The sequence below is a fragment of the Arvicanthis niloticus genome, chromosome 1, assembly GCF_011762505.2.
Source record: "Arvicanthis niloticus isolate mArvNil1 chromosome 1, mArvNil1.pat.X, whole genome shotgun sequence".
In the NCBI taxonomy this organism is placed as follows: domain Eukaryota; kingdom Metazoa; phylum Chordata; class Mammalia; order Rodentia; family Muridae; genus Arvicanthis; species Arvicanthis niloticus.
The window spans coordinates 7,682,804-7,708,633 of NC_047658.1; the positions used below are offsets into that span (position 1 = coordinate 7,682,804).

The 25,830-nt window shown below is 48.9% G+C and overlaps 1 protein-coding gene across 10 annotated transcripts; it reads right to left on the minus strand.

Annotated features, from left to right (window-relative positions):
* On the minus strand, window positions 1-25,494 carry Catsperg (catsper channel auxiliary subunit gamma). Of its 10 annotated transcripts, none has more exons than XM_076930996.1 (29): window positions 23,386-25,491; window positions 22,486-22,772; window positions 22,324-22,377; window positions 18,945-19,089; window positions 18,698-18,824; window positions 18,388-18,460; window positions 16,862-17,017; window positions 14,854-15,025; window positions 13,680-13,817; window positions 12,789-12,848; window positions 12,569-12,676; window positions 11,682-11,732; window positions 11,442-11,571; window positions 10,213-10,324; window positions 9,787-9,945; window positions 9,585-9,694; window positions 8,342-8,555; window positions 7,442-7,504; window positions 7,151-7,349; window positions 6,921-7,039; window positions 6,655-6,735; window positions 6,515-6,571; window positions 2,952-3,108; window positions 2,714-2,777; window positions 2,517-2,612; window positions 2,197-2,286; window positions 705-797; window positions 502-592; window positions 1-397 (listed from the first exon to the last, which is right to left on the minus strand). In XM_076930996.1, the coding sequence occupies exons 1-29, from the start codon at window positions 25,412-25,414 to the stop codon at window positions 149-151; spliced, it is 5,484 nt and encodes a 1,827-aa protein (XP_076787111.1). In that variant the 5' UTR covers window positions 25,415-25,491; the 3' UTR covers window positions 1-148. The 10 variants fall into 10 exon arrangements, 9 of the variants coding, with proteins under 9 accessions (XP_076787111.1, XP_076787114.1, XP_076787107.1 ...); XM_076930999.1 differs by having other exon boundaries at window positions 493-592; window positions 23,479-25,490; XM_076930992.1 differs by having other exon boundaries at window positions 493-592; window positions 23,386-25,490.
* Between the last annotated feature and the right edge of the window lie 336 nt (window positions 25,495-25,830).

Below are 25,830 nucleotides of genomic sequence, written 5' to 3' on the forward strand. Positions count from 1 at the left end.
TGATTCTGAAATGAGGCTTTATTAGGGTCTGAATGAGACATGAACATTCTAGCAAACCAGAAGATGCTGGGTAGGTGGCAGGCTGCATTGCCATGGAGAGAGGCCTAAGAGTTTATGAGGAAGTGTACAGACCAGAGACTTAGGCCACCTATGCTTTCTTAGCTTGAACATGGTCCTCTTTGGAACCTGCCCTGGAGGGACCCTTGAAGCTTTCCACTGAGCTGTGAGACTGGATGCTGAAGCCCGCAGTGGAGGTGGCATACGTATAGTAGGACTCTGACGCCATCATGTTTTTCATCCTCCAGCGTAGTGTGTCCCAGGCCTTTACTATGTGAGGCCACAGGATGCAGAACAAGATGTAGATGACAACCAGGATTATAAAGAGGGTGGAAGACACCTGCAAGTCCAGTACAACAGCCACAAGGGGTCAGAGTGGGGGTATAGTAGGTGGACCCTGCCCACCCAGAAGGGAAGGCTTTGGCTGCCACTCACAACAACAACCTGGAAGGACCGTTTGCTACTGAGCGGTAGCCCATGGATGTGCAGTATAAAGGTGAGCTGGTAGTCACAGTATGTGCTATTGTCTACACCTCTGGGGAGGGAATGGAGTCCAGGATTGAGTTAATTAGTGGAGCATCATGCCAAGGAACAATCTCAGCACACTGCATTCCCACCCCCAGCACACACCTATGTGCCTGGCTTACCTATTGCTCACTAACAACTTGAGGAAGAATTCAGGTGGAAAGATGCTTTGGGGGGTGATGTCGTAGCAAGGGGAGTTCTCCAAACACAGCCACCTACAAGTCCAAGTGTGGGCAGATGTAGCACCTACACTCCAGGGGAAACACTAGTTTCTCCAATCTCCCTGCTGCTTGGTGACTATAGTGCTTCAGACTGAACTTGGGGCCTCATGAAAATTAGGCAAACCCTCTACTAGTGGGCCAAGACCCAGCTCACTGCAGTAGTGTAGGCAAGTGTTCACCTACTGAACCACACCTCCAGTCTCTGGTCTCCACTTTCGCCAGCCTACTCCATTCCCTCAGACAGTAAGGCTGTCTGAGCATCAGCTATTAAACAGGCTGCTCAGTTGCTGCCTGCTGCCTCCACCTGCCAACTGACCCAGATGTTGGACTGAATACCTACTGTGTGCCACCTTCATTCCACAAATAAAGTCTGGACACAAGCTAAGTACAGATTCACATCTTTTCTCACTAATTCCCTCTTGACCATTATTCAATAAACCCAGTCTGAATATGGCCTTGGGTGCAGCAGTTGGTTAATTTGTCCATTTTGAAGTGGAAGTTTCTGGCTATATCATGTGATGTTGAAGCATTTGAGAACCCTTATTAAAAGTAGGTTTTCAAGAAATGGTTTTCAAACCTTACATGCTAACAAAACCCTCTATAGTTTTCTTCATTTGTGAACATCCCTACTTAGCTGTCAATGAATGCTGGCCATGTATTAACTTGTTCATTCTTCATTTTTAAAAAATGTTATATCGTATCTATTCAAAAATTGTGCTATAGAGAGACAGGTCCTCCAGGAGACAGTAACAGGCGCTGAATGGTCTGGACCAAAATGTAAGGAGCTATGCAGGCAGAGGGTCAGGGAAGGTTGAGGAGGTGCAGGCAAACACTCAGGGTGGGAAAGGCACCTGGGAGTTCAGAGGGATTGACTGCCCATCTTGGGGGGAAAAAAAAAGCGGGGGCATGGCTAAACCCTCCTGAAGGAAGGAATGTGTGATCTAAGGACTGAAGGCAGAGTAAAAGGCCCCAGACTTCCAGGAGTACCCCTCTTTACAAAGGATAGCCCTCCTTTAGAAATACAAATACAATTAATGTGACTATCTGGGAAGCCTGTCAGAGACAAACAAAATGGGCCAGAGGGATGGGGTGGGGGAAAAGCTTGTACAAAGGGCATATCTATAATCCCCACATTGCAGAAGTAGGACAATCATAATTTTGAGAATAGGCAGAGCCACATAGTGAGGCTCTGTGTAAAACAAAAGTAACAGGGTGGGGATTCAGGGATGTAGTTCAGTGGGTAGAATGCTTGCCTGCCATTCTCCAAGCCCTGGGTTGGAGACCCAGACCCCCATAAACCTATGTGGGAGACTCAGAGGAACAAGGTCATCCTCAACTACATAGTGAATTCAAGGCTGGCCTGGAGGGTGGAGCTCTCAGGACCTGCACTTACTCAATCCCAGGGCTCTGATAGGACATTATGTAGAACTTTTTGTCTTCCGTGGTCCTTTCAAGCTTTGTTTTCCAGATGAGGCTATTTGTTCTACGCAGGCCCATATAAAGTCAAAGTGGGTTGAGAGCAGAAACAGTTGTCAGCACCTGGGGTGGGGACCTAGTGGCCAGGGGCAGGATAGTGGGATCCTAGGCATTACTATTTGAGGCACCTTGAGTGTTTGAAGCTTACAGAAAGAGTCCCCTGCTTAACTGGAAGCAGGAGGGGAGACCCTACAGACCAGACCCACCAACTGTGGACTGGGGCCCCAAAGGGATTACGTGTCCAGCGGGCTGTTGTAACGGAAGATCTCTTCTTCTGTGTAGTCTCTGATGGTTTCCTTTGTCTGACCACCGCCCACCACCTTCAGCACGTAACTGAAGAATGCAGAGATAAACACGGACACTTAGAGTCTTGAACTGTGCATCTCCCTCTTCCACTGTCAAGTACCCGAAGCCCGCAACCAATCTGTCCTCACCTGCCCAAGAAACTGCCAGAGTCTCCCGTCACCATGTCTTGGACTAAGAAGAAAGGCTGGAATACTGCAGATTGGAAAGGGGGGACGGGGTGGGAAAAAAATTAGCTTTGTCCAAGGAGGAACAGAGGAAGAGTGGAGGGGGATTCTAGGTGGGGCTGTGGTGGGAAGGGATGAGTGAGGGAAGGCAAAACGGCCAGAACATGAGGGTAGCAAATTTGGGAGAAGAGATGGAACACACTGTCACGAAAGAGGAAGCACGGCATCTCTGCTTCCTTAGTCACACAGTCGAAATAGTGCTTGTTTATCTGCTCAGAATGCATAATCGTGTAGGAAACATCAAAGGCCAAGCGCTTGCCAGGTGGACAGCCGATGAATATTGGTACCATCAGGAAACCCTGGGTAGGGAAACAAGACCTCTTGCTGGGGAGTGGTCAGATTGCTTTGAAGGAGCAGAGGGAAAACCACCCCTCTAAAAACACACAGTGGCTGGCACACACACACACACACACACACACCACCACCATTGGCATGGTCGGTTGGCCACACTGTAGTCTATTAGCAAATTCTTACCACCTGCCTGCTTTTCCTTTCCAGTGCTAAGCTTGGAACCAGGGCTTCTTTCAAGCACTAAGCAAGCATGCGACCCCTGGGCTACATTTCCAGCCCTTGTTTGATATTGTCTGTTTGCTTTTGGTTTTTTGTTGTTGTTGTAATGTGTAAGTGCTCTGTCTGTATGTACTTCTGCATGCAGAAGAGGGCATATCTCTTTACAGATGGTTGGGAGCCACCATGTGGTTGCTGGGAATTGAACTCAGAACCTGAATGAGTAGCCAGTGCTCTTAACCACTAAGCCATCTCTCCAGCCCTGTGGTGGTTGCTGTTGCTGTCGTCGTCATTGTTGTTATTGTTTTTAATAAGCGTTTTATTAACTTTTAAAATTTCATACAATATACTTTGATCATATTCACTTCCCCTTCCTCCCCTTAACTCCCCCCCCAGACCCAATCACACTTCCCTGCTCCCTCGACTTCATGTTCTTTGCAGCTGCTGGAGGCAGAGTCTCCTTGTGAAGCCCTGGTTGGTCCAGAGATTACTACCTAGACCAACTTGGTCTCCAAGTCACAGAAATCTTTCTGCCTCTGGCCTTCCTAAGAGTTAAGAGGTATATCCCACAGTGCCCAACTAAGACAGTGTTTCTGATGAATGCACAGATATTGGGTAATGTTCTAAGAGCTTAACACATTTTCTTTTCTTAGGGTTTTTTTGGGGGGGGGTTGTTTGTTTGTTTGTTTGTTTGTTTAAGACATGGTTTCTCTACGTAGCCCTGGCTGTCCTGGAACTCTCTATAAACCAGGCTCCTCCAGGCTGGCCTTGAACTCATAGATATCCTCCTGCCTCTGCCTCTCAAGTGCTGGGGTTAAAGTTGTGTCCCACCATTGCTTGGTACATTTTCTTAGTTAAACCTGTGTGAATTGTATGAATTGTAGGAGCCCTGTATGGTACAGACCATTAGTATGTCCCATTTTGTGGAGCACTGAGATTAGAGGCACATAGTGTCACTCTATGTAATATCCAGCCACGTGTGATGGCAAGTATCTGTTATTCCACCACTGAAGAGGGTGAGGCAGGAGGATCTGGGATTTGAGGCCAAATTCCAGTGTTTTATATATAGCAAGACCCTGTCTCAAACAACAGCAACCAAAACAGATGACAAAGTGAGGGACAGCCAGCTATGGTGGCTCCTGTTGTAATCCCAGCACTTGGGAAAACAATGCAGGTCTGTAGCTGAGAGTTTAAGACAAGTCTGGACTATGTAGTGAGTTCAGGCTAGCCAGGGTTACAGACTGAGGCCCTGTCCAGGGCTGGGGGGAGGGGGGTAAGCTTGGTATGGCGGCACACACCTGTAATCTCTGTACTTTTAGAGGCCAAGGCAAGGAAGGTTGGGAATTCAAGGTCATCCTTAGCTACATAGCAAGCCTTGGCTATTTGAGACCCTGTCTAAAAAAAAAAAAAAAAAATAATAATAAAATGAAAAAGTAGGCACAGAAAGGCCAAACTGGAGCTGAACCAGGCAGGATTTATATACTGCTGGCAAGCAACGGCAAAGCTGCTGGTGCCTGCACGTCCACAGCTCTGGCTCCTGCTCACATCTCATAGGTCTGACTGTGGACTATAATCACTAGTAGGAACATGTGCTACCCAAGGGAAATAGAGCCCAGAATGAACACCGTGGGTCAGGGACATTCCCCCCCACCCCCACCCCATTACATTGTCTTCAGAATGAAGAATCTCTTTAGGCCCATCTGGGTCTAGGTCATGACATCCAGAGATTGTGTGTGGCCTGAGCTTGGTGGCTGCTGAGTCAGCACCTTCCATGCCAGGCCTGCACTAGTCACACGGCCCTCAGTCAGCACTCACTCGGAGACCGAATAGGCATCTAAGACTCTGTCTATACAAAACTCATCTTAGTTGATGGACTTCCACTTCTCCCAGATGTTCAAGTGAAAAACTTTTGGTCCTAGGTTGTGAATGTAGCTTGACCTTAGAGAGCACAGGCCTATAATTCATAGTGAGATGCTAAGGGTATGGCTAAGCCTTTCTGCCTGCTCAGTGTTGGGATACAGGCATGCCTTCACTGTGTCTGCTTAGCTTCCTGGTTTTAGCCTTCAAAATCAATGCAGAAAGCTGGCACATGGCTCATCCTACAGTGATGATTAGCATGTTTGGGTCCCTGCATTCCACCTCTAACAACACAAAAAGGGATCCAGCTAAGGAGGCCGAATCACTACATGTCTGAAGCCAGTCTACACAGCAGCGTGAGACCCTGTCTCAGAAAGAAAGACAAAGAAATACCACACCTAAAACCTATCTATTTTCTCCTCTAAATCTCAACTTTCTTCTCTTACACCTGTCTCCTGAAGCTTTCTAGCTCTCTCTCTCTCTCTCTCTCTCTCTCTCTCTCTCTCTCTCTCTCTCTCACCCAGCATACACCCAGATGTGAACAGCCCACTCTCTCTCCTTCCCTCTCTACTCATCCTGACTCAATCAAGCTTGGCCTTGTTACTTTAGTCCAACACATGCCATCAAAGGAGTCTGTGCCTATTACACCCGTCTTCTACTTCCTGGGTCGTTCTAAATCAGGAAGGAGGGCCTCAAGGTGAGTTTGCCAGTGGGTGGACAGGGAAGTTCCAGAGAACAAAGACTCTGGGCCCTCTACCACTTATGAGCTCTCTGGGTTAGTCTGCATTGCTCTGGGCCTCAATAACTAACTTTATGCTAGGGGGATAATACCTGTGTAAGCAAGAGAAGAACTACGAAGCCAAAGGAAAGAATGAACAACATTTGAGTCGGGAAAAGTAGAACAATGTGTGAGGCTGGGGAGGCATTTTAGCGGTACAGCACTTACTCAGCTTCAAAGGCCTGAGTTCAAACTCTAGCACTGGAGACTTCAAATAAGTAAATAAGTAAATAAATAAATGAATGAATAAACAAACAGGATTGGTGTGTAGCAGAGTGTAATTGCAATTGCAGAGAGCCTGGGGTTTGATCCCCAGCACCCACATGACAACTCACAACCATTTGTAACTTCAGTTTCAGGGGATCAAAAGGCCTCTTCTGTCCTGGCCTCTGAAGGCACACAAGTGGTGAATAGCCACACACGCAGGCAAAATACTCATACACACACATTTTAAATCTGAATGAATTGACACTGCTCCCAGGACAGCAACAGGAACCCACCCTCTGGGGACTTGAGCCAACCCTCCACCCCCAGTACCAGACCCAGTACCCAAATTCCAGTACTTGCACTTCTGCCCCAAGGTATGTGGTTAGTAAGCATCTCCCAGAAGCGCCCAAGATCTGTGAGGAGAATAGAATATGTGATTGGAGACCCAAGGGCCAGTGTCCTCTGTCTACACCCCTCCCCAGAAATCGGACCATACCTTGATTAGCATGGAGGTCTTCTTGATGTTATGTCCGACCATGCCCTGTTCAGAGCATCTCTTTTCGTCTCTGACTTTAATCTGAGGAAGAGAGAAAGGAGAGACTGAAATAGAGAAACATCTAAATCTGTCCTAGGATCCAGAAACATTCAAAGGCCGGATAACTGGGACTAAGAGTGGATAATAAGATCTGTGGCTTTCCACTTACTCTGCAGAGGACAGAGGGACAGCAGCCAAGGCCCCGTGCCTCCTCTCTGGCCCCTCACCTTGTTGAGCACCGCATTGCGATTAAGAAGGACCTCCTGAGTCACAGTTCCTGAGAGGCACTCAGGATCTGACATCACCAGAGCCACTGCCAGCTTCTTGTCAACATCAATAGTGGCTCCTGTGGGAGTAGGGGTGGGAATGGGGGGCTTGATGCCTGACACCTGCCCTCCCCCACCCCCGAGTATTCAGGCCTCATTCCTTGGTTGCTAAACAGGCCCCAGCCATAGACCTTGGCTATCAGCACTTGTGAAGGTGTCCTCATGCGACAATAAGACCAAAGTGAAGCTAAACCAGTTGCCCTTGTCTAGGAAGACAAGGTCGGGCATTCCGTAGTCGCCTGAGATGTTGTAGAGCTTTTGGTAGGCATCCATGTCTATGTACATGCCTTCAGCCGCCAGCCGGTTGCTGAACAGGTAAAAGTAGTAATCCTGGATGCACAGGACGGTCAGCTAGTGGGCACTGGGCAGGAGACACACATCTCGGTGCTATCCCACCACCAACTCCCAATATGTTCACTTACCTTGTACTTTGTTTTGTGTTGCCACCAGCGCCAGGTGGGATCATGCACTGGGTCTGCGTAGGGCTGTGGGGCCGGTCACACACCATGAGGTGACAGGAAGGAAGGAGGCAGACAACTCGAGGATTATGTTTAGCTCATAGCCCAAAGTAAGAGATAATCACCCAGCCTGTCCCAAAACTCTTGGCTCTGTGAATTTGTGTGTGTGGGGGGGGGGGGGGGGGAGTGAGTTTGTGGAGGCCAGAGGAGGACCTTGCTTGTGTTTCCAAAGAAGCCACCCAGGAAGGTTCACACCCAAACCTGGCCTGACCTGACTCTTCTGGCTGGTGAGTTTCACACTTCAGCCTGTCTCTGGCTCCCCAGGGCTGGGATTTCAAAGCCCAGCCCTCACAATCAGCTTTTTCTGTGGGTGCTGTGAGCCATACTCAGCTGGTCATGTTTTGTGTATCAAGTATGGCCTCAAATTCAAAAGTTGTGTCCATCTCTGCCTCTGGGATAACAGCACTGTTATACCAGGGTTTTTGGTTTTTTTTGTTTTTTGGTTTTTGTTTTGTTTTGTTTTGTTTGTTTGGTTGGTTTGGTTTGGTTGGTTGGTTGGTTGGTTGTTTTGTTGTTGTTTTCTGTTTTTCTGGAAAGGGCAAGGTCTCATGTAGCCCTGAACTTCTACTTTCCTGCGGTGTGCCTCCCAAGTGTTGAGATTAGGCATGCACCCTGTGTAATCTAAACCTGCCTTCCTGGTTTTCAATCCAAGGGCCTCATGCCTAAGAACCAGTTCAAACCTGTCCTGCCTCCTGCCCCTTAACTTTCCTCACATCTTTGAATTCCAGATTCCACTCTGCCTGCATTAACCCCTCAGACTTCCCCCACAGAACAGCTCCCGCTTCAGTGCCTCCAGGCGCCCACCTTATCATACTTGGCGTGCAGCCACAGCAGGTAGTAGACCAGGCCCTGGTAGACAGCCAGTGTGTTGTTGTTGTGGATGCCCAAGGACTCAGAGACCAGAGGTGGCAGAGCCAGGTAACTTTCCTTGCGTGCCATGTGCTGCTTTTTGGGCACATCGACTATATGAACCTCCTTGAAAGGGCATATGTGGGTGAAGGAGATCAACTTGTGGTCCCTGCGCAGCCGTGGGCAACAACACGGGAGGGGAGATGTGTTGACAGTTCTTCAGAAACACCCCCAGTCTGCATTTCCCGCTTTTGAGTTGCTGATTCCCCAAATTTAACCTGGACTGTATCAAACTCAGTTCAGTGCCCTCATGCTCAGCATCCTCTAGACACATTCTGTTGGCTGTCCCTCAGACTAGAGGTCACTCCCTTCCACCCTCAGTCCCCATGTGCTCTCTAATTGTTCTCTTCTCCCTCCACCCCAGCTAGGTTGCTTGCCTTTATTCTACCCCCACCTCCAAGCTGCCTTTCTGGTGGCACCCTTTGCAGGTGCCCAGTAGCTTCCCCTCCCCTCCATACAGTCTCATTATATAGCCCCGACTGGCTTACATATTTAAATTCCAAATTCTTCAGCCTTAACCTCACAAGTGCTGAGACCACAGACAGATCTGGGCCATTTCTGAAGTCTGTCAATTACAAGGCTCTCATGTCTCAAAACTCTCTCACTTTCTCCTTACCCTGTGTTATGGTTTGTATGTGCTCAGCCCAGGGAGTGGCACTATTAGAAGGTGTGGCTTTGTTGGAGTAGGTATGTCACTGTGGGCTTTAAGACCCTCATCCTAACTGCCTAGAAGCCAGTATTTTGCTAGCAGCCTTCAGATGAAGATGTAGAACTCTCAGCTCCTCCTGCACCATGTCCACCTGAACACTGCCATGTTCCCACCTTAATGATAATGGACTGAATCTCTGAACCTGTAGCCAGCCTCAACTAAATGTCCTTCTAAGAGTTGCCTTAGTCATGGTGTCTGTTCACAGCAGTAAAACCCTAACTAAGACACCCTCTAACACCCTCCTACTTCCTCCTCACCCTCAGGTCATAGCTTCCCTCCTCCCTGATGCCCCAAGCCCTCCAGCTACACCACACTCTTCCTCTGACCTGCATTCCATGCCAAGCACCCACCTATTCCCACCACCAGGTTATCCAGGTTTCACCCCTGGTCTGGAGCTCTAAGACAGTTTTGTGGGCCCAATATTCTCACCCTCTGTTAAGCACTGAGAAGGGTTTGGGCAGGTCATATTCCATCAACGTCCCAACAGGCAGGAGCCTCTTGACCAAACATTCTTTTCCGACATCGAAAAGATAGACCAGCTATGGCCAGAAGCAGGCATGTAAGTGTGCGGAAACCTTCTTGTAGCTCCCAGCCTGCCCCCCATCTCCACCCTACCAACCCCTCCTGGCACCTCATAGAGCTTCCCATCCTGATAGAAGAGGGAAACCAAGGACTCAACATTCGAATAATCAGGAGAGTCTTGCATCTTCTGCAGGTTAATGTAGGTGGTCCAGCCTTGGGATGGGACCACCTTGTATACATCATAGCCACCCTCCAGAAAGTACCAGATCTGTGGATCCAGCAACATATATATGAGTCTTCAGGAACAAGGTAAGCCTTTCTACTCTCCCACTCCACTGTGTCCTTCCAAAGATGCGCACTCTTTGGAAAAGTTCTCCACCCACTCTGAGATCCAGGACCCTGTTAGAGATAGTGCCTCCTACTGACCTTTATCTTGGGCCCCCTGAAGGGTATTCACCCTGACAGGGCAGGAAGATTTGGAGGTGAACAAGAAGGGCTTAGGGAAAAAAAAAAAAAAAAAAACAGGGTATCTCACCTCTTCATTTTCTGTGACAGCAGCCATATGTCCATTGTAAGAGTTGATCATGTATTTGATGGTGGACTCCTTGGGGAAGTCCACCAGAAAAATGAAGTGTTCCCTATCGTAGCTGCAGGGGTAGAGAAAGGGACCTCTGAACACGGGGACATCTGGTGTTCTTAACATTGCATCCATAATAGAGCAAGCAATCATGGACTGTTTGTTCTCTGACACTGTGAACAATAGCAAGGGGACTCTGTGACCATGGCTTTAGCTTCCACTGTGCGTGAGAGTGTCCTTGTGCTCTTGGACCTGTATCTCCCCATCTCTGCTTTATGGGGGACCCCAGGACTCAGCTATCTGGCCTAGGATAGTAAAAGTACACTTTGTCTAGAAGTGTGGTCCTAATGACAAGCCCTCTGGGCCCTGGATCCAGTCATGCCTGAAGCTAGACCTTCACCGCCCACCTATCTATCACTCAGTAGATTCTTTGTGCTTAAGTGATTTTTTGAGTTGGGTTTCTTTCTTTTAGAACCAAATGCATCAAGAAAAAGGAGTTTGTCAACTGTTCATGAAGATGACATGGGGCCTCTGGGTTCCTAAAGAATAAGAGGGTAGATGGGTAGGAAAAGTTCTCAAACGTCCCCAGAAAATACTTTCTATTGCTCACATGTGTCCAGTCCAGAAAGTTTCACTTTGCAAAAGGGATCCTAGAGCTGGAGGGGGGACTCTGGTCAGAGTCCTCACCCAGAGTCCACTAGTGAGGGCCCAGGGCCATGGCTTGCCAACAGAGTAGTGCTTTCCCAACCTAAGTAAGACCTTCAGCTCCACCCTGGTGACTGGGAAAAAAAAAAAAACATTTTGCTTGTGAGCTAACTCCAGCTCCAGGGTTTCTGGCTTCCATAGACACCTACACTCCTATGTGTATGCTGCCACCACACACACACACACACACATATACACAATTAAATAAAATAGAACTTTACTGGGAGTTATGGCATAGGCCTTTAATTTCTGCATTGGGGAGGCAGAGGCAGACAGAACTTTGAGTTTGAGGCCAGTCTGGTCTACAAACTGAGTTCCAGGACAATCAGGGCTACATAGGTGAGACCTGTCTCAAAAACAGATAAAAATTATTTATATAAATAAATATGTGTGTGCACATGTGTGTGTGTATGTATATATGTATGTATGTGCATGTGTGCACATGCACACGTGTGCACCTGGGTCCCTGGGCTTATACCTACCTTTGCAGGATGAAGTTGCCCCAGATGTACAACATGTTGTTCAGTGTGTTGAAGTATAAGCCCTTGGGTTTCATAGGAGTGGTGGTGTAGGTCTCTGTACCAAGGAGCACCAAGAAGTCCATTTGCTGACCTGACCACAACAGAGAAGGCAGGGTAGAGAGGGTAGAGGAGAAGAGTGCTCACCTGGTCTCTTCCTTACCACTGTCCACCCTGGAAACCACCCTTGCCCTTTGGTCCTACCTTCAGGGATAAACTTTGGTATTTCGTAGAGGATTTTCAGAGTCTTGAACTCTAGAGGTAGGAAAACAACACCCTGAAACCTGAAAAACTCTCTTGAAACCCTAATCTCACAATATCCGTAAGCAAAGCCAGAGTTACTATTCTCCAAGCCTCAGATGAGACTGCTGGCAACTAAGCATGGTGCCCCTTTAGCCCCAGCACACAGGAGGCAGGGGCAGGTGGATCTTTGAGAGTTTGAAGACAGCTTGGTCTACATGGGGAGTTCTAGGCCAGCAAGGGCTATATAATAAAACCTTGTTTCAAAAAACAAAAACAATAAAAACAAATACCCACCCACCTTAAAGAATCTTCTGGTTTTCCATTTAAGCTAGAATACCTTCCTTGATTTGTTCTATTTCCTCTATGTGAATATGTATTCACATATATATATATAACAAATGTGCGTGCTTCCGCAACAGAAGACAGCTTTTGGGAGTCTTCTCTTTTTCTACCATGTGGTCTTGAGAATTGAACTTAGGTTATCAGGTTTGGTGCCAAGTGCCTGGACCCACTGAGCCATCTTGTTGGCCTAAAATATCAAAATGTAAGTATTTGTATACACACATCGGGGGTCCAGTTGGGGATTCGTCCTCTGTTGTCATTTTTGTGACAGTTTTTATCTCAAAGAGAACATAAAATTGAGCCTCCTTGTGAACTACAGGGCCTTCCAGATGTAGTTCTGTTCCCCTCTGCCGGCTTCCTCCTTGTTCTCTTCTCTCTCCTAGATACACTGGCTTTCCCAGCCCACTGTACACCTTACCTAAGAGTGGCATGTGTGGGGTGGACATACGGTCCACAGTCCCAGCTCCTGCGCGTTCCCCTCCTGACCTCCAGGCAACCTGATTTACCTAAATTAAAGTTGACTAGGTAAAATTGCCCGGTGACAATTTTCACTAACAACAGCAGGTTTCTCTCATCGGCAATGTATGTAGCCCAGTCGATGGTGCAGTTGTTACCTGTTGGGGGAGAGCAGAATCTACAGCAGTCTAGAATCCGGCCATCCCATAAGCTTTCACACCCTTTCTCAGAGGCCTACCACCATCCAGACCCCACCAAAAAAATTAGTACCTGGTAACTTTTGACACACTGACCAGTCTTCCGGCACCATCTGGAAGGACACAAGGCCCTCTGTGGATCAAGTCAGACACCATGCTCAGGTCTTTCTTGTCCATCAGCACCTGCAGAGCATCCTACCCAACCAGGAACCCATTGGGGGTGCTCCACACCTTGAACCTCTTATAAGGTCCAGGGATCCTAGGGGTTTGGCTGACTTCCAGCACTCTCATCCTTACACTTGACTGTCTCAAAAACATTGTTAGATATGTTTTAGATAGGATTGACCAATAAAGCTAATGAGAGTGCATCCTGTGACTGGGTGTTAGAATTGATGTAGCTGTAGCAAGGTGTGGTGGTGCACAGCGGGTGATCTAGCACTTACTGGTACATTCCATACAGACTGTCTAATGCTGAGCCACAGTCTGGACCTGTGTTTGTCTTTTTTAGTTCAAGATGGCTTCCAGCCTTAGCTTTCCAAGTGTTGTGACTACCAACTGTGCACCACCATGTCCAGTGAATTTAATCTTTATATTATTCCCCCCCAAAATAACACAGTATTGTCATCTGGTCCCATTTTACAGATGGAAAAGTGTATGAGAGAACTCCTGTTACTTGTCGAAAGCCACAAATCTAGGGTTCCATGGAGCAGGCTGGTCCCAAATTCCTACATGTTGTGCACGTATGAGTGGGTTAGAGGGACACCCTGTGGGAGTTGGTTCTTCCCTCATGTGAGTCCAGGGACTGAGTTCAAGTCCTCAGGCTTGAACAAGCATACCCATTTCCACACACATGGAACCACGCTGAGCCTGCCACCTCTCCTGAGGACACATGGCAAGGAATAAGAGCCCTAGGTGAGAGTGTAGAAAAATGTCTCCTGAGTATTCAGAAGACACAGGCTTTTACCTGTGATGGTCCCGATGTGAATATAACCCTCATTCTTGCCAGTGGTGAGGGCTAGGATGTACTCAGAACCATTGCCACTGACAAACACTGGACACAGTTTCTTGATGCATTCGCTAGGCAGGACACGAACCCAGCTACCTAGAGGCAAGCACAGGGACTTAAAACCAGGTTGGTCAGAATGGGGCCTGGACCCCAACCCTTTCTTTCTGGTCTTACAGAGCCTGCTACCTGTCCTCTTAGCCTGGAACAACATGTCAGCATGGCACTGGGGAGGCTTGAGAGCAACACCTCTCACTTTTTGTAACACACACCCCCTCCCATCCTCTACCCTTGAATTCTAGCTTGTTATGACTGGCTTTGGTTTTATAAGACAGAGTTTTAACACTGTAGCTCTGGCTGGCCTTAAACTCCATATATACCCAGGCTGCTCTCAAACTGGCTAGCTTCCTGCTGCTACCTTCCTCATTTCTGCAGTGTCAGGTATGTGCCACTATACTGGGGCTGTTCCTGAGGTCTAGATGGGCTCACCCCTTCTTTGTTCCCTTGGTTCTGAACTGCATGTTGGACAGAGTGAAGCAAATCAGAGGCCCTTCCAACTTGTAGCCACTAGCCAAAAGATGTGTGGCTCTCTTGGGCTGGGTGTGGGTAGGAATCACCAACCTCAGCAAGGAGATTAAGAGTGACAGTGAGTACCTGGCTACACTCATGTCTGAAGCCCAAGTGCTCACTGGTTTCTGGGTCAGGTAAACCCACCCACAGGTATGCCCCACTTCTCCTGTTCTGTTTTGCCCCACCCCTATCCCTGAAGGAGTGGGTTGAGGCAATCCTCACTAAGTTCCCTAGGCTGTCTGGAACCTAATACATAGCCCATGATTGCCCTGAACTAGATAGTCTAAAGTGCTAGGATTAGAAGTGGGTAACATCCCTACCCATGTGTGTGTGTGCTCACCCATCTCCAAGGTTTCATGTAGCCCAGATTCACCTCAAACAGGCTATAGAGCTAAAGGTGACCATAAACTCCTGATGCCCCTGCCTCTGTCTCCCATGTGTTGGGATGAAAGGTGTACACCATGATAATGCCTGGACTTTTCCCTTTCTGGTCAACATCCTTCTTGGTTTTATTTCTCTGACACCCACATGTGCCCCACCCCCACCCCCAGCCCAGTATTCTCACGGCTGCGGCGGTTTTTGTCATAGAGCGTGCTGTAGGCGCCTGTGTAATAGTAGACGAGCTGGTTCTGTCGAATGAAGAGTGTACTCTCGGTGGCAATGGCATCATGGATAGTGGCCGAGAAGCCAAGAGTGGGACAGTAGAAGGAGCCAACCCAGCAACTGTCAATACTCAGCTGTAGGGGAGCAGAGAATTCGTGAGCCAGTGTGAGACCTCAGCCTCTGATTCTGCCTCGGCTATCGGTGCTGTTCTAACTGCCTGATGGGTATACTACCCAAGTCTGCCCACTGTACACAGCCTGCAGTTAAACAGTGTACAATGTGTTCAACAGTCCCTCGGCCCATGTCAGAGTTCTGCTCCCATGGATAGAAAATATTCCATGTTGAATCTGAAGAGATGGCTTAGTGGTTAAGAGCACTGGTTGTTCTTCAAGAGGACCCAGGTTTGACTCCCAACATCTACTTGGGGGCTCACAATTCTCTCTAACTCTAGAGGGGATTCAGTGCCCTCTTCTGGCCTCTGTGGGCACCAGGCCAGTGCTCTTAACTGTTGAGCCACCTTTCCAGCCGTGTGTGTGTGTGTGTGTGTGTGTGTGTGTAGACAGACAGACAGACAGACAGACAAACAGATCAGACTGGTTTCAAACTCACAGAGATCCGCCTGCCTCTACCTGTTGAGTGCTAGGATCAGAAGTCTGCACTACTACCCTGGCTCTCCTCCCTCTGTCTCTGTCTCTGCCTGTCTTCTAACTCATATATATATTTCATCTTCTGTATGTATAGTTGGACTGTCTGATGTACGTAAGTCTGGTGCCTGGGGTAGGCACATGAGGACTTTTGATCCTTAGGGACTGGAGTTACAGACAGCTATAAGCCATCATGTGGATTCTGGCAATTGAACCTGTATCCTCTAGAAGAGCAGCCAGTGCCCTTAGTTTTTCAACCATCTTTCCATCCCATATATGTATATATAATATTTATCTATGTATTAAATGATGAGACCAGGCATGCTGAAGCACCAACTTTAATCCCGGCACTGGGGAGGCAGAGGCAGGTGGATCTCCTCGGGTTCCAGGTCAGCCTGCTCTGTCTATCAGGCTCTAGGCTAGCCGAGGCTGCATAAGAAGACCTTGGTTTTTTTGTATTTTGTTTGTTTGAGACAGGGTTTCTCTATGTAGCCCTGGCTGTCCTGAAACTCACTCTGTAGACCAGGCTGGCCTCAAACTCAGGGATCTGTCTGCCTCTGCCTCTGCCTCCCAAGTGCTGGGCTTCAAGGTGTTTACCACCCAAGGTGTGCGCCACCACTGCCTGGCATATGACCCTGTCTTCAAAACAAAACAACAGCAAAAATGTAATTGGCCAATAACTTTAAAAAATATATATCATGCCGGGCGGTGGTGGCGCACGCCTTTAATCCCAGCACTTGGGAGGCAGAGGCAGGTGGATTTCTGAGTTCGAGGCCAGCCTGGTCTACAGAGTGAGTTCCAGGACAGCCAGGACTACAGAGAAACCCTGTCTCGAAAAAACCAAAATATATATATATATTTTGAATATATATATATATAATTTAGAATATATATATATATATATATATATATATATATATATATTCTAAATTATGTATCTCTCTGAGTGTGTATAAGACAGTGGGTTTGTGTTTGAGTGATAGTGCCTGTGGAGGCCAGAGGCACCAGACTTCCTGCAGCTTAAATTACAGGTGGTTGGTTGTGAGCTGCCATGTGGGTGCTGGTACTTGAACCCAGATCCTCTGGAAGAGCAGCCAGTGCTCTCAACCTCTGAGCCATCTCTCTAGCACCCCCCCCCCCAGAAATGTATTTTTTAAAAAAATATTTGAACCTATGCTTTCTAGCAGTAAAAACTGTCTTCAAGCCCTGTTGCTGGAGACTGGCATATCTTTGAAGTCCTATTCTGTAGTCCCAGACCCCCCATCCAGGGCCTAAGACCCAGCACTGCCCAGAAGCCCAAGCCTGTATCTGCCTGTTATCACTCACCTCCAAGAAAACATAGTCCTGGAAATTAGAGTCTGAAAGCAGGATGGCCTTTTCATTATCAAAGCCCCCAAGGATGAGCACGGGTGCGTGGTTCACAGTGTACCACAGAGGCCTTGATCCCACAGACTTAAAGTAAGCTGACTTCAGAACAAGGCTCTGTCAGGGGAAGAGAAATGCCATTCAGCCCTCACCTACTAGATTGTACCTCCATCTCTGCCACAAGCTAAAGTTCTCATCCTGACTACAAAGCCTCTGCTGCTGCTTGTCCCCTCCCTAACTGCACTCTCCTCCTGTCTGGCTGCTCTCTAGCCCAACCCCAGCCTCTTCCTCATTTTCAGCTCACCCCAGGGGCTTTTCAGCAGCTGCCTCTTCATTTCTTTTCCACCTTTCACTCCCCCCCCCCCCTTTTTGAGGTGAGGTGCATTAAGCCCTAGCAAGTACTCTGAGCTCCATCTGTACAACAGGGAAGTGTTTGCCAGCTGGGTGAATACATAGCAAGCTCAGAACATGGGTGCAGGGCCTCAGATTTAGCTCAGTGGTGATGTTGCTGGTTTAGTATGTACAAGGACCTGAGTTCAATCCTCAACACACACACACACACACACACACACACACACACACACACACACACACTGGAATATGGGTGTGGGAATTGTGAAGAATGGTTTCAGGTCTCTTTCTCTGGGATCTCTCTGACAGGAGGTAGGGAATGATTCCCTCCTTTGGGGAAATCATTGTTCTCAGTGTTCTTCTCTTTGAAGTGAGTATACATAGCATGAGAGCTGGCTTGGTGGGTAAAAGACACTCGCCACCAAGCTTGATGTCCTGAGTTTAACGACAGAAACAGAGAATCAACTCCTGAAAGTTGTCTTCTCACTTCCATGTATGTGCCCATGTGTGGCTGCCACAAAATAGATAAATGGGTTAGAAAGGTTAAAGGGAATCTGTGAGGCCTGGCTTGGTGTCCCACATCTAGGATACTAGTACTCGGGAAGCTGAGGCAGGAGTCTCACAAAGTTTGCCTGGTTTGTATAATGAGTTCAGACCACTGAGGGCTATACTGAAACCTTGTTACCAAACTCTACCCCGGTGCCTGTGAGACTTCTGGCAGGCAATGGCTCCTGCTGCCAAGTCTAATGTCTGAGTTCAATGCCGGGCAATTCCACATGGTAGAAAGAATACAGGTTCTTAAAAGTTGTCCTCTGACCTCCACATGGTATAAGCACATACAAAATAATGTAATAAAAAATTACATAAAATCCAATGAGACAATGGGGATGGGCTAGCTATCACCCTGTGTTTACCTGGAAAGCTTGACACTCTTCAGCCTCTAGCACTGGGAAGGCTGTGTGTCTGTGGCCCTCTCTAGATTAACTCTGAAAGAGGAACTCAAAGGTACAGTTGGGAAAATGGCACCTGGGGCCCAGAGATCAAGAAAGTGCTCTGCAAATGGCATCTGCGTTGGTTTGGAGGTTTGAAGGCAATGTGTGTCTAATTCGTGTATTATCCCGGTTGGCAGCCCTCACCTCATATCCTATGGTGAAGATGGCTTTACCACTTGCATCTCTCGTCAAGAAGCCATTCATATTCACATAGAACCTACAAGCAGGCTCCAGTGAGGACCGCCCTCTCAGGGGGTCTCCCACAAGCAGGCTCCAGTGAGGACCGCCCTCTCAGGGGGCCTCCCACAAGCAGGCTCCAGTGAGGACCACCCTCTCAGAGGGTCTCCCAGCTCATAGCCACCTACCCCTGCCACCTCCCTTTTGTTTTCCTTGCTTCCTTTGGTATTCTGGGGGCTGCCTTTCCTCTGAGTGTGCACACTACCAGAAACAGCACCTTTTCTTGGGAATGAAGGGTCCTATGCCATTGGTATAGATGTCCACTGAGGAGACCACAGAGCCATTTCTCACGGGCATGGGTGTGTACCAGTTCAGGACGCACATGGCCTCAGCCAGGCAGTACCCTGTTGGTTGAATGGGGCACAGCGGCACAGAGATATTAGAGACTGCCAGAAGCCCAAGTAGACCTCGGGGGCTCACAGACGACCCAGCTCCACCCGCCACCACCAAGCAGTTTGGCCCACCTGTGCTGCGCATTGGAGCAGCCTCCATCAGAACCTGCAGATTTTCCATCTTCCACTGGTAAAAGTTGACTGAGTGCATGTAGTTGATCAGGACCAGGGGCTTCATTCCCATCAGGTGGCCCTTTCGGGCCAGCTCCTCGCTACTCTGAGGAGGAGAGGGCATAACTTAGTTTTAGGGCCCACTGCCTGGAGACTCCTGGAGTAATGTCCTGCACTCTGAGCTGGGTAGATATACCAGGTTCTCCACACCACGGAAGGATAGGAGATCATGGCTGTGCAGCCTGCTGGGATGGCACACGCTTGTTCCCAGTGCTCCAAAGGGTGAGACAGCAGGCTCTTTAGTTCAAGGCTAGTCCAGGACACTTAGGGAGTTTGAAGTACCTGGGCTATAAAGACTGTCTAAGCAAAAATCGATAAAATCTAGAGGCTGGGTGTAGTAGTGTTCACCTCTCACCCCCTTAGGAGATGGAAAAAAGGGGATTACCACAAGCTTGAGGTCAGTCCGGTCTATACAGAGAGTCCTAAGTGAACCAGGACTATGTATCTGTCTCCTGGGTTTATATTCTCTCTTCTGGAATCTGTAAGTACCAGGCACACATGTGGTATATAAACACACATGCAGGCATAACACCCATAGACATACATAAGATGTTTTAAAAACAAAAACTTTAGAGTCAAGGGTGATGACTTAAGTCTGTGATCCCAGCACTCAGATAACAGAAGCAGGAGCATCAACACCAGTTCAAGGCTAGCCTGATCCAAGTAGGGGGTTCCAGACCAGCTAGGGCCCCATAGTAAGACATTGTCTCAACACACACACACACACACACACACACACACAAAGCTGGGCGTGGTTGTACACACCTAAAATCCCAGTACTTAGGAGAAGAAGGCAGAAGGATCCTGAGTTCAGCCTGGGACACATATGATCCTAGTTCAAACTAACATAAAAAGTAAATGGTACTTTAGTGACTGCCAGCACCTTGGTCATTGTAGCACAGTCAATCAGCTTTTCTAAGAACAAATTATAGCTCAATAACCTTAAAACTTTTTGGTGGTGTCTTGAGAAAGGATCTTCCTACACAGCCTAGGCTACACTCCTTTGTTCTGTAAATAGAGACACACATTTGACACTTTTTTTCACTCCCTTTCTTTAGATTTACTTATTTTACTTAACGTGTATAAATATTTTGTCTGAACACATGTTATGTGTACCATGTACATGCCTGTTGAATCCCCTGGAATTAGGGTTCTGTGTGGCTGTGAGCCACCAGATAGGTGCTACGGATCAAACTCTGGTTCTCTACAACAGCAAAAAGTACTCTTAACCAATAAGCTCCTACCTCTCTGGTCCTGCTGTGAGACTGCTTCCCTAGAATGCATGAGGCCCTAACCTCTTTTCTCATCACAGAATAAAATCAAATGTGGTGGTAGACTGGGATTTCAGAATCCCGGTACACTCCCACAGAGCCTGTAGAGACAAGACAATCAAAAGTCTGAGGTTATTTTTTGCTATATGTCAGGTCAGCCAGCCTGGGTTTCATGAGACTCTGCTTTAAAAGCACTAATAAAAGAATCAGGTGGTGGTGGTACACACCTTTAATTCCAACATGAAGGAGGCAGAGGCAGGTAGATCTTTGTGAGTTTGAGACCAGCCTGGTCTATATAGCAAGATCCTGTCTTCAAAGAAAGATCCCTCAGAATAGGGCACAATGTTTTGAAATCATCTGTATGGCAAAGAACCATCATTCAAAATATATAAATAATTTTCACAAATCAATAATTAAAAGGCAAAAAACCCCTTTCATTTAAAAACGTGCAAGGGAGGCTGGAGAGATAGCTTAGAGGTTAAGAACACTGACTGCTCTTCCAGGGGACCTGGGCTCAGTTCCCAGCACCCACATGGTGGCTCACAACTGTAACTCCAGTTCAGGGCACCTGACACCCTCACATGGACACACATTCAGGCAAAACACCAATGCACATGAAATAAGAAGAAATGTATTATTTTAAAAAATAATAAAATGAGCAAAGGAAGGCCAGGATAGCCAGGGCTCTGTCCTAAAAAAACATACCCTGTCCTAAAAAAAAACACAAACAAACAAACCAAAATGAGCAAAGGAGGGTTGGCATGCTGGTTCATCTATAATCCCAGTACTTGAGAGACAGAGACGGAAGAACTGTTGTGATTTCAAGGCCAGCCCGGGTTAAGTAACACTATCCTATGTCATGAAAGAAAGAGGGTGGAGCTAGAGAGATGGATGGTTCACTGTTTAATAAGAGTGTGTACTGTTCTTCCAGATGACCAAAGTATGGTTCCCAGCATTTATGTCAAGCCATCATGGCTTGTAACTCTAATTCCAGTGATTCATCACCCTCTTCTGACCTCCATAGGCAACTGCATGCACATATGCACAGGAATATACCTCCATATATACATATATATAATAGTATGTATGTATATAATTTAAAAGATGCTTTTTTAAAAGAAAGAGTAACTATTAATAGACACGTTTCTTGTTGTCGGATAATAGGAACATTCAGGAACAAAAGATAATGAGGTTAGTGTGATTGTTTGAGTGAGGGTGGCCCCTTAGGCTCTTAAGTTTCAATGTTTGGTCCTTAGATGTGGGTCTATTTGAGTAGAATTACATATGGCCTTCTTGGAGGAAGTGCGTCATTGGAGATAGTAGGCCTTGAAGTCTCAAAAGTCTGCACCATTCTCAGTTTGCTTTCTCTGCCTCCTGCTTGTGGATGGAGGTATAAGCTCTCAGCTGCTGCTCCAGTACATACCTACCTACCATGGTGCTCCCCACCATGTTCCCTACCTACCATGGTGGTCCCCACCATGTTCCCTACCTGTCATGGGAGTCCCCACCATGTTCCCTACCTGCTATAGTGGTCCCCACCATGCTCCCTGCTGTGGTGCTCATGGACTTTTTGTCTATAAGTTGCCTTGATCATGGTGTTCTTGTCATGCTGATAGAAATGTAGCTGAGACAATTGCCTGACTTTGTAGATATACTAAAATGTGCTGACTGGTATACTTTAGAATGGCACCTTTAGGGGCTGAGGGCATGGTAGTGGCAGGTAGCAGTGGTAGCGTGTGCAAAGCCTTGGGTTTTGTCCCTAAGCCCCTAAACAAAACAAAAGATGAGCTACATCTCAGTTTTAAAATGGGGGAAGCTGGGGTTTTTTTGTTTGTTTGTTTTGTTTTGTTTTTTGTCCCTATTGTGTTCTTGTACCCAGCAGGAAACTGAATCCCTAAGGCCTTCAGAATTGCTGGAGACTACTACTAAACTGTATTGAAAACCTTACTGAAAATGATGAGAAATTGGAGACTTACAGTAATCAGCCCACTCACACTGTAAACTCTCACCTGTCCCGGACAGGTAAAGTTGATTTGCAGGTAGTAAGGAAAGCTCAGATATTTCTGTAAGGAAAGGTGGGGAAATATCTTGTCACTTGGTGCACTGATTCAAGATCCCTCTATTTAACTAACTCCAAATCCCTTTGATGCTCTTGATTTCACTTTCCTCACCTCTTCTGGATCGACTGGTGAGTCTGTCAACTTATGGAACACCTCGGACACTGCATCGATGGGCTCCTGATCGTGAAATCGATCCTTGGAGAGATGCAAGCCTACCTTACTGAACTTGTTCAGGACAAGACGCCAGGTACAATGCTGCAAAACGTCTTCCATCGCCCATGTCTTCAACGACAGCAATAGCACCAGCCGCAGTACCCAGAATACCCATAGGTTTGGCTTTCTCGGCCACACAGGGCTGACAGGGGACATGGCTGGACAGGACACCGTGTAGCTAGAACCTGGAGAACGTGGGGATCAACACCCACTTACAAGTTGGCTAGCTGAGGTTGATCTCTAGGAAACCGCTCAATTCCTGCCCCCTTTCCCACTCCTTTTCCTAGCTCCACCTCTAATCAGGCTTCGGGGCCCCTTACTCTCTGCCCGGGCCCTGCTCTTAGGCCTTGCCACGCCCTTACTCTCAGCCCCTCCCCTACTAATACTCCTCGCCCTGCCTCTTCTTTTACTCTCAGCCCCTCCCCTACTAATACTCCTCGCCCCGCCCCTGCTCTTGTCTCCTCCCCTACTAATACTCCTCGCCCCGCCCCTTCTCTTACTCTCAGCCCCTCCCCTACTAATACTTCTCGCCCCGCCCCTGCTCTTGTCTCCTCCCCTACTAATACTCCTCGCCCCGCCCCTTCTCTTACTCTCGGCCCTACCCCTGCGGCTCTTTTCACCCCGCTTCCTAGTCGCTCTCTCGCCCTTTGCCTTGGCCTTGCTCTTCTCTGTTCCAGTTCTTGGAACTCCTAACCTACTCTTCGCCAAGTCTCTTTTTTTTTTTCCTTGCCTTGCCCTTCCTGTTTTCTCCACCACTACGTCCCTCAGCTCCACCCTCACAAGGTTCCCCGCCCTCACACTGCTCTTCGCCACGCCCCTTTCTCTTCTCTCCTGCCCTGCTCGAGAACCGGCTTCTAGTCTTCTTGTCCTTTCGTGTGTCCTCGCCCACACCTGCGTACTCGCTAGGACCTTTGCCTTGGCCCAAGCTCTGAGACTTTTTGGAAATCAGATCCTCGCTCCACTTTCTCTCCTGGCCACGTCCCTGGTTCTGGTTCAAGTTTGAAGTGTTGCGGTAGAGCAGATCCTCGCTCTGTCTTCTCTCTTGGCGACGTCCTTGGTCCTGATTCAGGCCCCGAGTGTTGTCGTAGTTCGAATCTTTGCTCTGTCTTCTCTCTTGGCCACGCCCCTGGTCCTGGCTCAGGCCCCAAGTGTTGCAGTAGTTCGGATCTACGCTCTGTCTTCTCTCTTGGCCACGCCCCTGGTCCTGGCTCAGGCCCCAAGTGTTGCAGTAGTTCGGATCTACGCTCTGTCTTCTCTCTGGGCCACGCCCCTGGTCCTGGCTCAGGCCCCAAGTGTTGCAGTAGTTCGGATCTACGCTCTGTCTTCTCTCTGGGCCACGCCCCTGGTCCTGGCTCAGGCCCCGAGTGTTGCAGTAGTTCGGACCCTCACTCCACTTTCTCTCTGGGCCACGCCCCTGGTCCTGGCTCAGGCCCCGAGTGTTGCAGTAGTTCGGACCCTCACTCCACTTTCTCTCTGGGCCACGCCCCTGGTCCTGGCTCAGGCCCCAAGTGTTGCAGTAGTTCGGACCCTCACTCCACTTTCTCTCTGGGCCACGCCCCTGGTCCTGGCTCAGGCCCCGAGTGTTGCAGTAGTTCGGACCCTCACTCCACTTTCTCTCTGGGCCACGCCCCTGGTCCTGGCTCAGGCCCCGAGTGTTGCAGTAGTTCGGATCTACGCTCTGTCTTCTCTCTGGGCCACGCCCCTGGTCCTGGCTCAGGCCCCGAGTGTTGCAGTAGTTCGGATCTACGCTCTGTCTTCTCTCTGGGCCACGCCCCTGGTCCTGGCTCAGGCCCCAAGTGTTGCAGTAGTTCGGACCCTCACTCCACTTTCTCTCTGGGCCACGCCCCTGGTCCTGGCTCAGGCCCCGAGTGTTGCAGTAGTTCGGACCCTCACTCCGTTTTCTCTCTGGGCCACGCCCCTGGTCCTGGCTCAGGCCCCGAGTGTTGCAGTAGTTCGGACCCTCACTCCGCTTTCTCTCTGGGCCACGCCCCTGGTCCTGGCTCAGGCCCCAAGTGTTGCAGTAGTTCGGATCCTCGCTCCACTTTCTCTCTAGGCCACGCCCCTGGTCCTGGCTCAGGCCCCGAGTGTTGCAGTAGTTCGGATCTACGCTCTGTCTTCTCTCTGGGCCACGCCCCTGGTCCTGGCTCAGGCCCCAAGTGTTGCAATAGTTCGGATATACGCTCTGTCTTCTCTCTGGGCCACGCCCCTGGTCCTGGCTCAGGCCCCGAGTGTTGCAGTAGTTCGGATCTACGCTCTGTCTTCTCTCTGGGCCACGCCCCTGGTCTTGGCTCAAGCGCCAAGTTTTGAAGTAGATTGGATCCTCCCTCCCCTTTCTTTCCTGGCCACCGCCTTGGACCTGGCTAGTTCCTCTCCCTGGGTCCTGGGCAACCTGGCCCTCCTGCTCGTCACACCCCTTCTCTTTAAAACCCTTCTCCCGCCCTGGTTTCTCCTCAGCACCAGCCTGCCCCTCCGCGCCAGCCTTCTCCTTAGGGAACCTTTCCTGGTCGTGGGGTCTCTCTACTCCTCGGGGTCTCTCCTCGCCTCCGGTTGTGTCTTCCCAGGGTAATCGCTCCTCACTCCAGTCCTTTCTCTCTCTACCAGACCTGTCCTCCCATTTGACTCTCTCTTCGCCGAACCCCCTCTCGTAAATAATTCTCTCCTTGCCCCAGTATATGTCTCTGCCTGGACTTGGCTCGCGATCTCTGGGTCTCTCCTGAGTAAAGACTGTCTTCTGGCCGCCAGAGCTCCCGTCGTTCCACACCCACGCGATCCTCACTGTCTCCACCGGTACCTTTTCCTTCCACCTTCTCTCATCTCTCCTGTCCATTCCCTGAACCTCAACCTACTCTATGCCCCGCCTCTTCTAGCCACACCCATACTCAGATCTTAACCACGCCCTGGCCTTCACCCCGCCCTTTCTTTGCCTGGTCCTGCTCCTTTCCCAGCCTTTCCTTGCCTTGCCTTCCCACCCCTCCCCTCCCCTTCTCAACTCCCTCCCACCCCCCACATCCCCTAGGATGGCACCGCCCTCTTCTCCCCGCCCCGTTGTACCAGTCACTTGGTTAAAACCGGTCAACCGTTGCTTGGCAGCGCCTGTTCAACCCCTCTTTCCAGCTCCAAAAATGGCCGCTTGGACGTCCACCTTGCGCGAGGCACGCCTGCGTGGCGTGCGCGTTTCCATGGTAACGCGCATTTCCCAACAGGCGCCTAAGGGATTGAGAGTCGATTAAGTAAGGCTCCCAG